The following is a 14,611-nucleotide window of genomic DNA, read 5'->3' on the forward strand; positions in this document are numbered from 1 at the left end:
AAGGAAGGCAAGGAGATATCCTGATTAAGATGAAAAGAGGATACCACCTTAGGGAGAAACTCCTGAATGGGACGCAGCACTACCTTGTCCTGGTGGAACACCAGGAAAGGAGCTTTGGATGACAGCGCTGCTAGTTCAGACACTCTCCGAAGAGACGTGACCGCTACCAGAAAGGCCACTTTCTGTGAGAGTCGAGAAAGTGACACATCCCTCAGAGGCTCGAAGGGCGGCTTCTGGAGAGTAACAAGGACCTTGTTTAGATCCCACGGATCTAATGGCCGCCTGTACGGAGGTACGATATGACAAACCCCCTGCAGGAACGTGCGCACCTGAGAAAGTCGTGCTAGACGCTTCTGAAAAAACACGGATAGTGCCGAGACTTGCCCTTTAAGGGAGCCAAGCGACAAGCCCTTTTCCAACCCAGATTGTAGGAAGGAAAGAAAGACAGGTAACGCAAATGGCCAGGGAGATACTCCTTGTGCAGAGCACCAGGATAAGAAAATCTTCCACGTTCTGTGGTAGATCTTAGCAGAAGTGGACTTCCTAGCCTGTCTCATGGTGGCAACGACCCCTTGGGATAATCCTGAAGACGCTAGGATCCAGGACTCAATGGCCACACAGTCAGGTTCAGGGCCGCAGAATTCCGATGGAAAAACGGCCCTTGGGACAGTAAGTCTGGACGGTCTGGTAGTGCCCACGGTTGGCCGACCGTGAGATGCCACAGATCCGGGTACCACGACCTCCTCGGCCAGTCTGGGGCGACTAGTATGACGCGGCCGCAATCGGATCTGATCTTGCGTAACACTCTGGGCAAGAGTGCCAGAGGTGGAAACACATAAGGGAGCCGGAACTGCGACCAATCTTGCACTAAGGCGTCTGCCGCCAGAGCTCTTTGATCGCGAGACCGCGCTATGAAGGTCGGGACCTTGTTGTTGTGCCGAGACGCCATTAGGTCGACGTCCGGCACCCCCCAGCGGCGGCAGATTTCCTGAAACACGTCCGGGTGAAGGGACCATTCCCCTGCGTCCATGCCCTGGCGACTGAGGAAGTCTGCTTCCCAGTTTTCTACGCCCGGGATGTGAACTGCTGATATGGTGGAAGCTCTTTCCTCTACCCACATGAGAATTCGCCTGACTTCCTGGAAGGCTTGCCGACTGCGTGTCCCTCCTTGGTGGTTGATGTATGCCACCGCTGTGGAGTTGTCCGACTGAATTCGGATCTGCTTTCCTTCCAGCCACTGCTGGAAGGCTAATAGGGCAAGATACACTGCCCTGATTTCCAGAACATTGATCTGAAGGGTGGACTCCTGCTGAGTCCACGTCCCTTGAGCCCTGTGGTGGAGAAAAACTGCTCCCCACCCTGACAGACTCGCGTCTGTCGTGACCACTGCCCAGGATGGGGGCAGGAATGATCTTCCCTGCGTTAATGAGGTGGGAAGGAGCCACCATAGCAGAGAATCCTTGGCCGTCTGAGAAAGGGAGACTTTCCTGTCTAGGGAAGTTGTCTTCCCGTCCCACTGGCGGAGAATGTCCCATTGAAGTGGACGCAGATGAAACTGCGCGAACGGGACTGCCTCCATTGCTGCCACCATCTTCCCTAGGAAGTGCATGAGGCGCCTTAAGGGGTGCGACTGACCCTGAAGGAGAGACTGCACCCCTGTCCGTAGAGACCGCTGCTTGTCCAGCGGAAGCTTCACTATCGCTGAGAGAGTATGAAACTCCATGCCAAGATACGTTAGTGATTGAGTCGGTGCCAGGTTTGACTTTGAAAAGTTGATGATCCACCCGAAAGTCTGGAGAGTCTCCAGCGCAACAGTCAGGCTGTGTTGGCATGCCTCTTGAGAGGGTGCTTTGACAAGTAGATCGTCTAAGTAAGGGATCACCGAATGACCCTGAGAATGCAAGACTGCTACCACTGCCGCCATGACCTTGGTGAAAACCCGTGGGGCTGTCGCCAGACCAAATGGCAGAGCTACGAACTGGAGATGGTCGTCTCCTATCACGAAACGTAGGAAACGTTGGTGCTCTGTAGCAATCGGCACGTGGAGATAAGCATCTTTGATGTCTATTGATGCAAGGAAATCTCCTTGAGACATTGAGGCAATGACAGAGCGGAGGGATTCCATCTGGAACCGCCTGGCGTTCACATGCTTGTTGAGCAGCTTTAGGTCCAGAACAGGACGGAACGAGCCGTCCTTTTTTGGAACCACGAAGAGATTGGAGTAAAAACCTTGCCCTTGTTCCTGCAGAGGAACAGGGATCCACTCCTTCTGCTTTTAGTGAGCACACCGCCTGCAGAAGGGCATCTGCTCGGTCGGGATGTGGGGAGGTTCTGAAGAACCGAGGCGGAGGACGAGAACTGAATTCTATCCTGTACCCGTGAGACAAAATGTCTGCTACCCACCGGTCTTTGACCTGTGGCAGCCAAATGTCGCAAAAGCGGGAGAGCCTGCCACCGACCGAGGATGCGGAGGGCTGAGGCCGAAAGTCATGAGGCAGCCGCCTTGGAAGCGGTTCCTCCGGTTGCTTTCTTGGGGCGTGACTGAGCCCGCCAGGAATCTGAGCTCCTTTGCTCCTTCTGAGTCCCTTTGGACGAGGAGAAATGGGTCTTGCTGGAGCCTCGAAAGGACCGAAACCTCGACTGCCACTTCCTCTGTTGAGGTTTGCTTAATCTGGGCTGGGGTAAGGAGGAGTCCTTACCCTTGGATTGCTTAATGATTTCAGCCAATTGTTCACCAAACAGTCTATCTACAGATAGCGGCAAGCTGGTTAAACATTTTTTGGAAGCAGAATCCGCTTTCCATTCCTTTAACCACAAGGCTCTGCGCAAGACAACAGAGTTGGCAGACGCAATTGAGGTACGGCTTGTAGAGTCCAGGACAGCGTTGATAGCGTAAGTCGCAAACGCAGACATTTGCGAGGTTAGGGACGCTACTCGCGGCACTGCTGGACATATGATAGAGTCCACCTGTGCCAGGCCAGCTGAAATAGCTTGGAGTGCCCACACGACCGCGAATGCTGGAGCAAACGACGCGCCAATAGCTTCACAGACAGACCTCAACCAAAGGTCCATCTGTCTGTCATTGGCATCTTTAAGTGAAGCCCCATCTTCCACTGCAACCATGGATCTAGCTGCAAGCCTGGAGATTGGGGGATCCACCTTTGGACACTGGGTCCAGCGTTTGACCACGTCAGGGGGAAAGGGATAACGTGTATCCTTAAGACGTTTGGAGAAACGCTTATCTGGGTAGGCATGGTGTTTCTGGACTGATTCTCTGAAGTCAGCGTGGTCCAGAAAAGTACTCAGTTTAGACTTGGGATACCTGAAATGGAACTTCTCCTGCTGTGCAGCTGCCTCCTCTGCAGAAGGGGCTGGGGGAGAAATATCCAACAGTCTATTGATGGCCGCTATAAGGTCATTTACCATGGCGTCACCATCAGGAGTATCCAGATTGAGAGCGGTTTCAGGATTAGACTCCTGATCACCCTCCTCTGTCTCATCATGTAGAGACTCTTCTCGCTGAGACCCTGATCCGCGTGATGACGTGGGGGGTCTCTCCCAGCGAGCACGCTTAGGCTGCCTGGGACTGTCATCTGAATCAGAGCCGTCAGGCTGAGATGCCTGGGACCCCCTTGAAGCACTGATTAACTCCAACTGAGGGGGACCGGGGAACATTGCCGCAGCAGTGTCCATGGACTGAGTAACTGGCCTGGCCTGCAAGGTCTCTAGGATTTTTGTCATAGTGACAGACATCCTGTCAGCGAAAACAGCAAACTCTGTCCCCGTCACCGGGACAGGGTTCACCGGCGACTCTGCCTGGGCCACTACCACCATAGGCTCCGGCTGACGAAGTGGCACAGGGACCGAACATTGCACACAATGGGGGTCATTGTAACCTGCCGGTAGATTAGCCCCACAAGCAGCACAAGCAGCGTTCACAGCCTGTGTCTTGGCACCCTTGCGTTTTGCAGATGACATGTTGTCGTCTCCTCAGAGCAATAGGGGTATACAGCCAAGAAGCGACCTTACAGTGCAATATATATAGATATATCTGGTACAGGAAAAAGTACACCAAATAACACTGTGGCACTAGTGGGGCCAGCACGAATGTGCTGCTTACCGCCCGCTTAACGCGGGTGTGTGGTCGCCAGAAATCCCTTGTCTGGGTCTCCCAGAGCCTGTGTCCGTTCCCCAGCCAGACTGCATGCAGGAATGGCTGCCGGCGTCTCTGTGGAGGGGGGGCGGGCCCTGGGTGTGTTCAGACAAAAAGCGGGAAACCTGCGTCCCACTGTGCCCAGTGAGAGGGCTGGAGCATGTAAATAAGGCTCCAGCCCTCGGCGCTGACGATTGCACAACGCCTGTCCCCTTCCCTGATTGACAGGGAGGGGGCGGGAACGAAGCGGAGCTAGGCCGCAAAAGCCGGGGACTAGATTTATAAGCGCCGCCGTCGTAAAAGCACGGTCAGCGCTAAGTCCCCGGCGCACTACAAGTCCCAGCCGCGCCGCCGCTCCCGGAGCGGCCGGCGCGGTAGTTCCCAACACATAAAGTCACTCAGCCAAGCTGCAGTGACTCAAACCCCAGCGCGCAGCGCTACTGTCCCCGGCGCACTAGCACACCCAGCAAGTCTGGAGTGTGCGCGGCCAGTCCATAGGGGGACACAGAGTACCTGAATGTTGCAGGGCCTTGTCCCTGAACGGTACCCCGGCTCCTTATCCAGCAGGTTCAATGGGTCTGTGGACGGAGCCCGGCCTCAGGGCTTGGAGGCCGGTAAGATCCCACTTCCTCAGAGCCCCTCAGGGGGATGGGGAAGGAAAACAGCATGTGGGCTCCCGCCTCCGTACCCGCAATGGGTACCTCAACCTTACAAACCGCAAGTGGGGTGAGAAGGGAGCATGCTGGGGGCCCTAGTATGGGCCCTCTTTTCTTCCATCCGACATAGTCAGCAGCTGCTGCTGACTAAACAGTGGAGCTATGCGTGGATGTCTGACCTCCTTCGCACAAAGCAGAAAACTGGTGAGCCAGTGATCCCATTGGGGGTGTATAGCCAGAAGGGGAGGGGCCTTACACTTTTTAGTGTAATGCTTTGTGTGGCCTCCGGAGGCAGTGCTATACACCCAATCGTCTGGGTCTCCCAATGGAGCGCCGAAGAAAAAGGGAATGTGTTAAGTACATGACCTAGTGACAAAGCAAACACTTAGGGACAATGATCTCTGGAACTTCATAAAGAACATACCAACATGAATCAGACTACACTGAATTAAAAGCTTACTGGAACATGAATTTTCCGGTAATCTAAGATTCAAAGAAGAAATGGAGAATCCGGACTCTGTTCAAGTTTTCCCATTTTGATAGCTTCCAGGCTGGCGGAAACTATGACGCCATGACCATTAACCTGACCCCAAAGACAACCGACTACAAGGTCAGGCATTTGTGCCCAGGACATCATTGTTTCAGCATAAGCTTGCCACTGGTATGCAGTTTTGTTTTTTTCCCCCTTTCTTCAGGCTGACTTTCTTCTGTGAAGCTTTAAGGGAACCGGTCACCAGGTTTGTCCCCTATAAGTTGCTACCACCTGTAAGCTCTTATGTACAGTATTCTAGAATGCTGTATATAAGTGCCCAGACAGCGCTGTATATTGTGAAAAAACACTATCCGGACCAACGGGGTGGTCAGGTCTGATAGGCGTCACTGGTCTTGGTCCGGCACACTCTCTCTTACTTCCATCGCCATCCTACTTCATATCTCCGTGTGGATGATGCATCCTACGTCATCCACACAGAGGCCTCCATTGTACTCATGCACACTCCTCTCTGCCCTGCTGAGGGCAGAGCAAAGTACTATAATGTGCAGGCGGAGGGGTGAAGGTGAAAGACCGCCAGCACAAGTGCACTAAAATACCTTGATCTGCCCTCAGTAAGGCAGAAAGATGTGTGCGCGCACAGGAGCGCAATGGAGGACTGTGTGAATAATGTAGGACGCATCATCCACAAAGAGCTGGGAAGAAGACTGCGACTGCAAGGAGGCGCTGGGCCAGATAACAGCGGCGCCCACTGAACACGATCGCTACGCAGGTGAGTATAATAACTGGGTTTTTACATTATACAGAGCAGCCTGGGCTCTTATGTAAAGTATTCTAGAATACTGTCTATAAGAGCTTACTTATGGTGGCCGCAGCTTATAGGGCTAAATCTGGTGACAGGTTCCCTTTAAGAATCAAGCAGAGGTGGAGTTTATGTGATGAGCACTGTAAGTGTTAACCCCTGCACTGATTTGATGAATGTCCTAATGTAAATTCAGGGTAGACATCCTAGTAAGAGCTTTTAACAAGCAACTCTGCCCTGCTAGTAAAGTCCTGAAATAGTGTTATTTCTTCAATAATGATAGTAATTGTTATTTACAGAATAAAATCTGATGGAATAGGCAGACTGCTGCTCAAAGCATTTAATAACTACTACTAAGTAATGAACACAGACACTTACATCTTGAGTCCAAAAAGACACTCCTGTAGATCGCCTTTTCTCCCTTGGTCGTCGTCTTTCTCTTATGGATTTAGACTGAGATTTGTCCTCAGACTCTTTCTCCTCCTCTTTTTTCTCATCTAGGCAAAAAAGGGAAAGACGACATGGAAAGGGTATTTAAGTCTATAAAAATAATCACCATCCACTGAATATGTGAAAACCTAGGTTGGTCTAGGTTCTGCTAGGATCCATATGAAAATATCAGAGCTGTACTGTGCCATTATCACTCCCATAACAATGAAGAGGGTGCAGAACACAAGTGAGGTTTGACCTCTTCAATCAATACCACAAGCCCTCTATACTAGCAGACTGTTGAACCTGCATTCATCTAAAATGGTTAGGGGGTCATTTTTGTAGACTTCAAAATCAGGTATATTTACAAACTTATTTTAGACTATTTTAGAAAAACAAAAAAAAACAACCCTAATTTGCCTTAAGTTCCTGTTCAGAGAATAACATCTGTAGGTTTGCACTGCCAGGTCAGCAGTCTATAAAAAATCTCAAGTAGTGGAGTTTTAAGGTATATGTAGGGTAGATAAAGAACCTTCATGGTGAGATGTGTCATTCTAGGGCAAGCGATTTGCAGAATATATCAGTCCAATGCTGTAGTTTTTGCTTAATGCGTTATTGTTTTGTCATCTTGGATTTGCCATATAAGTCATTCCGTGTTCATTCACATTATATATATATATATATATATATATATATATATATATATATATATATATATATATATATATATATATATATATATATATATATATATATATATATATATATATATATATATATATATATACATACAAAGAAAAGCCCAGACATTTATTTTTTATTTATCCACACTGGGCAAATATACTTCAGACCCCTAGTTCATACAAACCATTTTATTGCCCAAACCATAAATGAAAGAATCTAAAGCCCCCGTCACACATCGCGAGATCGCTAGTGAGATCGCTGAAACGTCACAGGTTTGGTGACGTAGCAGCGACCTCGCCAGCGATATCGCTGTGTGTGACAAGCAGCAATGAGCAGGCCCCTGCTGCGAGGTCGCTGATCGTGACATAACGATCAGGACCATTTTTTGCTCGTTGGTCTCCCAATGTGCAGCTTGCATCAGTGTGTTTGACGGCGGGAGACCAATGAGCGCCGGTTCTTAGTGTGCAGGGAGCAGTCATTACACGGGTCGCTGGTGGCTGATTGGTGTGGAGATCTGGCTGATTGACAGCTCAACAGCGACCATGTAGCGGCGTTCCAGCGATCCCTGCCAGGTCGGATTGCTGGTACGTCACTATGTGTAACGAGACCCTAAGCGATCAATTGACTCAAAGATGGAAGTTCACATTAATGGGGTTGGCCAGATTTGATATCACAGTCTGTAGTCACTTATCTTCCCGGAGCTGTTGATGACTACATCTACAAGACTTCTATACATAAGGTAACGCACCATCTTGACTCAGCTGCTCTCATTGCACTTGTAACGAGAGAAGCTGAATGAGACTAGTTGGCATGTGACTAAGCATGCAAATGGCATACATGTGACCGCTCGCTCAGCCAACACAGGGAACTCGTGATTGTATGTGCCCCATTAAGAAGTCAGCAGTCACATTGAGCGACTACAGGCTTTACTCTCAAACCTGGACAAACAGAGTTGGAAAAAAAAAAACAAAAAAACTTTCAATCTACTCTGTTAAACACAGATTAAAGTAGAAATTCTGAAATTACCCCTCTCTGGCTCTTTTGAGGAGAACCTTGATAAGTTGGAATAAGAAGATGAGAGTCCAGTTAGGCTGCTTGGCCGGTTTAATAAACTTGAAGAATATAACGAACTGGTGGATGACGATAGTGACGGTGTGGACGATGATACAGCAGTAGTAGTCGATGATGGCCGGTACCTCTGGAAAATTACCAACAAAAAGTTATCAGTTTCAAACAAAACTTCAGATACCAACTAGACAGGACGACACAAACATGCAACGTTCTACATTTGGGAAGTCCTACAAAGCGAAAGGGGAAATTTGTTCATGATTATTAGAAGGAATGCAGAAGTAGGAAGCCTAGGGTCACGCATTTCCTTGTGTTTCTAGTGTGTATTTATAACCCCAGACAATTTTTTTTTTTTTGTAGTTTGACAAGTAGCCGATTTTTGAAGCCATTGCATATTCTTTTGCACAGCTATTTTTAATGTCTTAGGTTTTACTTTGAAGGCAGTGTAACTAGAATTCTAATCGAAAGGGACTCCTGAAGATGCTTCCATCCCATTTTACATGAAACACTTACCTCTTCCACACTGCGAGAAAACCTATAGCGGAAATCATCATTTTTAATCTCTGCTTCTTTCTTTTCCTCTTGTTTTTCTTTGTCTTGTTTTTCTTTTTCTTCACTTTCCTGATCTTTTGCTTGGGTAGGACGACTTCTGCCAATTGTTTTCTCTGCTTCCTGGAGGTCTGTTAACGTTACACCCTGCAAAACACAAAAGGTGTGACGTGAATAAAGAGACAAGACTAAAAGGTAGTTATGTTAAATGCTTCTTTTTAACCTCGTTCTGTCAGTTGATAGGGTCTCCATGAGCTTCGTATAATAATGTATCTATAAAGTCAATACTATGTTTTTTTGGAGAAGACAATTATTCAGGAGAAAGAAAACAGACAGCAACAGTCTTTTCTGATCACAGAGAGCTCTCTCTCCTCTTGCCAACCCCAATTTATGTGATAGGTGCAAGGCAGGAGAGGCAAATTCTGGAATCTGCACACCTCTAAATCTGCCGGTCCAGGATTCTAGCTGAAGGACCTCTTAGGTCATGTGGACAGTCACCTGCCAGGAAGGAAAAATGTGTGCGTGTTGATGATGTAGCTGAGCTGTGCGTTAGGATATCGGTGTTAAAATAGCTTTGCACTGAGCAGTGTGGTGTATGTGTGCACATATTGTGCGTGATGTAAAGATATATATGATTATAATACATATGCTGCAGAGAAATGCCAACAGATCTATTGTCTCCCTACCCTATGGCATTAAAATAAGTGTTATTAAAGACGCGTCTTCTCACTGCCAAAGAAGCTTTAATCTTAAGAAAATTAAGCCAAAGGTTTTTCTATTTTCTGTTCTGTAAATCCAGAGTGCACCTTATAGCAAGGTGAATCCTATAGTGTGAAAAATATGGTAGCTCCCAATTCCAGGAAAATTCAGACATACCTGTGTTGATCTTCTGGACTGCCTTGCTTGTCTTGATTTCGCTTTTCTTTGAGACTCAGACTCTTCATCCCGAACTGGAGTGAGATATGACCTAGAAATATGACCACATAAGGAAGATTCAGTATTTGCAAAAATATTTACTAATTGGCAAAAAAAAAAAGAAAATATCTTGTCAAGTTCAAAAATTATTTTTTTTGTCTTTTCTGAACTATATGGACCCTTGCCATTTTGCTTTTTCGTTAACGTCCATTAAATCATAGTGCATGCATGGTCACTATTATCCAGAACTGGTTTAAGGTCTCAATCCGAAATAAAGCGTGGCAAGGGGTGTACTTATAATTACTGTCCTATTGTGTGAGATGGTCAAAAATTAGGCGCAAATGGAAATTGATAAAATACACTTTTATTGTAAGGCATACTGGAAAACTAGCTTTCAGGAGACATTGCACAGACAATATAATTCACTACTGATGCACAAACAATACGGCAAGGCAAGAGAGGAGAAAACAGACGCATGCAAGAAAGGTACACACCTGCGTCTTTCCCTGACCTCCGCTGTGGAAGGAACAGTGCCAGTGGAAGTTGTGGTCATAGATGTGTAAGTAGTGGTGGGATTTACAACAGTTGGTGCGACTGGAATGGTGACTGCTGTAGGGACAGTATCCTTGTCTTTCTCAGAGCTATCGTCTGCCCAGAAACGGTTTGAGGTACTAAAACAAGGCCAGTAGCAAGACACAGAGGAAAGAACACACACACAATGAAAGCCAATACTATGAAGCACAATTACAATTAAATACAATTAAACAAATCTGCTTATATAAAAGAGTATAGCACAGAGTCACAGGGACACTCACAGAAGAAAGGATAGGGATTACTTGGCGGAAAGGGTTTTCTATTATCTGGATTTCCCCCAAAAAATGTATAATACATTAAGCCAGAATTTTAGTTAGTAGTTGATTAAAGAGGGCATGTCACTAAATGTTTTATGTTGAACTGCACGCATCATGTAATAGTAGCTGCATAGAAAAAAAAAAGTCAAGTAGGCGTTACCAGAGAGATGTCACTGGGGCGCTAACCAATCATAAGCAGGCAGCAACACACTGGCAAGCTCATTACAAACATCTAGTAGCTCTCCTCTCAGTGCCGCTAGCACTGCCAATCGTAAGAAAGTATCCACATACAAAAAGGGGAAAAATACATCCCCACTACAGCTTATAGTGGGCTCTGTGTGAGACTAACAGCATTCACTGCGGACGTGGGGGGCAGGAACTTCTGCAGTATTGCCCCTCTCCCCACACTGACTGCCAGAGAGGAGCTGACTGCTGTCAATTCGGCTTGCTTGAGTCTCGCATTGCATTACCTGGCACAGCCACACTCTCCAGACATGAACGTCTCAGCTGCATAGAAATACATGCAGCTAATCCGCTCCTGTCCAGAGAGTATGCGGCCGTGCCAAGTGATGCAATGCAAGACTCGCACACGTGACTCCGGCCTTAAATCATACTCTGAAGGGGAGAGAGCCTAGTTTGTCATTTCTATTGTGAGAGTGTATTCTTTCCCTAATGTGTTGCTGCCTGCTTATGTTTGAGCATCAGAACAGAAAAATGCAAGCCCCTAGTGAAACTGCTCTGAAAAGGCCCACTTGGACTTAAAGGGGTTTTCCACTACTAGGACAACTCCTTCTGTTGTAAAACAACGCTTACAGTATAAGGAGTAGAAGTATTATTTTACAAGAGAGAAACCGGAATAGAGAAGGGGTTATAGTGTTATAGTATTAGATAACCCTTTGGAAAAAAAAAAAAAAAAAAAAAAGAGAATTTTGTTTACTTACCGTAAATTCTTTTTCTTATAGTTCCGTATTGGGAGACCCAGACCATGGGTGTTTAGCTTCTGCCTCCGGAGGACACACAAAGTACTACACTAAAAAGTGTAGCTCCTCCCTCTGAGCTTATACACCCCCTGGTGAGCAGACCCAGCCAGTTTAGTGCAAAAGCTGAAGGAGAATAGCCACCCACAAGTAGAACAGAGCAAGAGCCGGAACAACCGGAGACTCTGTCCACGACAACAGCCGGTGAGAACACGCGGAACAAGAAAAATTGCCAACAGGCAACAGGGAGGGTGCTGGGTCTCCCAATACGGAACTATAAGAAAAAGAATTTACGGTAAGTAAACAAAATTCTCTTTTTCTTTATCGTTCCTTTGGGAGACCCAGACCGTGGGACGTTCCAAAGCAGTCCCTGGGTGGGAATAAACAGAAAAAAACTAAGAAGTAGGCAGAACCTAACTTCACAAATGGGCGACAGCCGCCTGAAGGATGCGTCTGCCCAAGCTCGCATCTGCCGAAGTATGAGCATGCACTTGGTAGTGCTTCGAAAAAGTATGCAGGCTAGTCCAAGTGGCAGCCTGACAGACTTGTTGAGCCGTAGCCTGGTGCCTGAAAGCCCAAGAGGCACCGACAGCTCTAGTCGAATGTGCCTTGATCCCTGGCGGGGGAGGCATCTGAGTACTCTGGTAGGCGTCCGAAATGGTCGATCTAATCCAACGGGCTAAGGTCGGCTTAGAAGCAGAGAGGCCCTTGCGCCGACCTGTGGTTAGCACAAAAAGAGAAGTGCACCGCCTAAGTGCAGCGGTGCGAGACACATAGATCCGGAGAGCACGCAGGAGCCGGACAAAAGGAAGGTAAGGTAATGTCCTGGTTAAGGTGGAAAGGAGAGATCACCTTAGGAAGAAAGTCCAGAGTCGGACGGAGAACCACCTTGTCTTGATGAAAAACCAAAAAAGGTGACTCCGAAGAGAGCGCAGCCAAATCAGAGACTCTCCTGAGGGAAGTTATGGCCACCAGAAAGGCCACTTTCTGTGAAAGGCGATACAAAGAAACTTCCCTAAGAGGCTCAAAGGGGGGTTTCTGCAAAACCGTGAGAACCAAATTAAGGTCCCAGGGATCCAAGGGCCGCCGGTAAGGCGGAATGATGTGAGACGCGCCCTGCATGAAGGTGCGGACCTGAGCCAGCCGAGCGAGACGCCGCTGGAACAGAACAGACAGAGCTGAGACTTGTCCCTTGAGAGAGTTGAGGGACAGTCCTAGCTGCAGACCGGACTGTAGAAAAGACAGAAGGATCGGCAAGGAGAAAGGCCAAGGAGGATGGTCGGTAGAGCGACACCAGGACAGGAAAATTCTCCAAGTCCTGTGATAGATCTTAGCGGAGGAAGACTTACGGGCCAGAGTCATAGTGGAGATGACTTCAGGAGGAATACCAGAAGCCGTCAAAATCCAAGACTCAAGAGCCACGCCGTCAATTTGAGAGCCGCAGAATTCGGGCGGAAAAACGGACCTTGCGAGAGAAGGTCTGGACGGTCCGGGAGATGCCACGGCATCTCTACGGACAGATGGAGCAGGTCTGGATACCAAGCTCGCCTGGGCCAGTCCGGAGCAATGAGGATGACTCGACGGCCCTCCATTCTGATCTTGCGCAGGACTCTGGGCAAGAGAGCTAGAGGGGGAAACACGTAGGACAGACGAAACTGGGACCAGTCTTGAACCAGAGCGTCCACGGCGAATGCCTGAGGATTGTGGGAGCGAGCCACGTAAACAGGAACTTTGTTGTTGTGACGGGATGCCATTAGGTCCACGTCCGGAGTGCCCCATTTGCGGCAGATTGACTGAAACACTGCCGGGTGCAGAGACCACTCGCCACCATCCACGGTTTGACGACTGAGATAATCTGCCTCCCAGTTTTCCCCGCCTGGGATGTGGACTGCAGATATGGTGGACTTGGAGTCCTCCACCCATTGAAGGATGCGTTGTACCTCCAACATTGCCAGGCGGCTGCGTGTCCCGCCTTGGTGACTGATGTAGGCAACCGCTGTCGCGTTGTCTGACTGGACTCGAATGTGCCTGCCCGCCAACAGGTGGTGAAAAGCTAGGAGAGCTAGAAGCACAGCTCTGGTTTCCAGCACATTGATTGAAAGGGCTGACTCGGACGGAGTCCAAGTGCCCTGCGCTCTGTGGTGGAGACATACCGCTCCCCAGCCGGATAGACTGGCATCCGTGGTGAGGATCACCCAGAACGGGGCCAGGAAGGAGCGCCCCTGGGACAGAGAGAGGGGCCGAAGCCACCACTGAAGAGAGCTCCTGGTCTGTGGCGACAGAGCCACTAACCTGTGTAAGGAGGAAGGCCGCTTGTCCCAACAGCGGAGAATGTCCAGCTGCAGGGGGCGCAGATGGAACTGGGCAAAGGGGACAGCCTCCATTGACGCCACCATTTGACCCAGCACCTGCATCAGACGCCTGAGGGTATAACGGCGGGGCCTCAGCAGAGAGCGCACCGCCAGTTGGAGGGACTGCTGTTTGACTAAGGGCAACTTAACAAGTGCCGGCAAAGTCTCGAACTGCATCCCTAGGTACGTGAGACTCTGGGTCGGAGTCAGTGTGGATTTGGGAAGATTGACCAGCCACCCGAATTGGGCTAGAGTGGCGAGAGTGAGCGAGACACTCCGCTGACAGTCTGCGCTGGATGAAGCCTTGACTAGAAGGTCGTCCAGGTAAGGAATCACTGCCAACCCCTGGGAGGTGCAGAACCGCAATCACTGCTGCCATGACCTTGGTGAACACCCGAGGGGCTGTGGCCAACCCGAAGGGGAGAGCCACAAATTGGAAATGATCTTCTCAGATTGCAAAATGTAACCAACGCTGGTGTGAGACTGCAATTGGCACATGCAGATAGGCATCTCTGATGTCGATGGTCACCAGGAAATCCCCTTGGATCATTGAGGCAATGACTGATCGCAGAGACTCCATGCGAAAGTGCCGCACCTGAACATGCTTGTTGAGAAGCTTGAGATCCAGGATCGGCCGGAATGTACCGTCCTTTTTGGAGACTAGGAAGAGATTTGAGTAGAAACCT

General features: G+C 48.8%; 1 protein-coding gene across 3 annotated transcripts in view; it reads right to left on the reverse strand.

Moving 5' to 3' along the window:
* Window positions 1-14,611, reverse strand: part of PPP1R12A (protein phosphatase 1 regulatory subunit 12A) — a 234,743-nt gene that overhangs the window by 57,103 nt on the left and 163,029 nt on the right. For 2 of the 3 annotated variants that reach the window (XM_075344940.1, XM_075344939.1), the window contains exons 14-18: window positions 10,241-10,417; window positions 9,708-9,798; window positions 8,796-8,978; window positions 8,241-8,412; window positions 6,480-6,598 (exon numbers count right to left, since the gene is read on the reverse strand). In XM_075344940.1, coding sequence (XP_075201055.1) covers window positions 6,480-6,598; window positions 8,241-8,412; window positions 8,796-8,978; window positions 9,708-9,798; window positions 10,241-10,417 — 742 coding nt within the window. The remainder of the gene's footprint in view (window positions 1-6,479; window positions 6,599-8,240; window positions 8,413-8,795; window positions 8,979-9,707; window positions 9,799-10,240; window positions 10,418-14,611) is intronic. The other variant, XM_075344941.1, reaches the window with a different exon arrangement.

The sequence above is a fragment of the Anomaloglossus baeobatrachus genome, chromosome 4 (genome assembly GCF_048569485.1).
Source record: "Anomaloglossus baeobatrachus isolate aAnoBae1 chromosome 4, aAnoBae1.hap1, whole genome shotgun sequence".
Classification (NCBI taxonomy): domain Eukaryota; kingdom Metazoa; phylum Chordata; class Amphibia; order Anura; family Aromobatidae; genus Anomaloglossus; species Anomaloglossus baeobatrachus.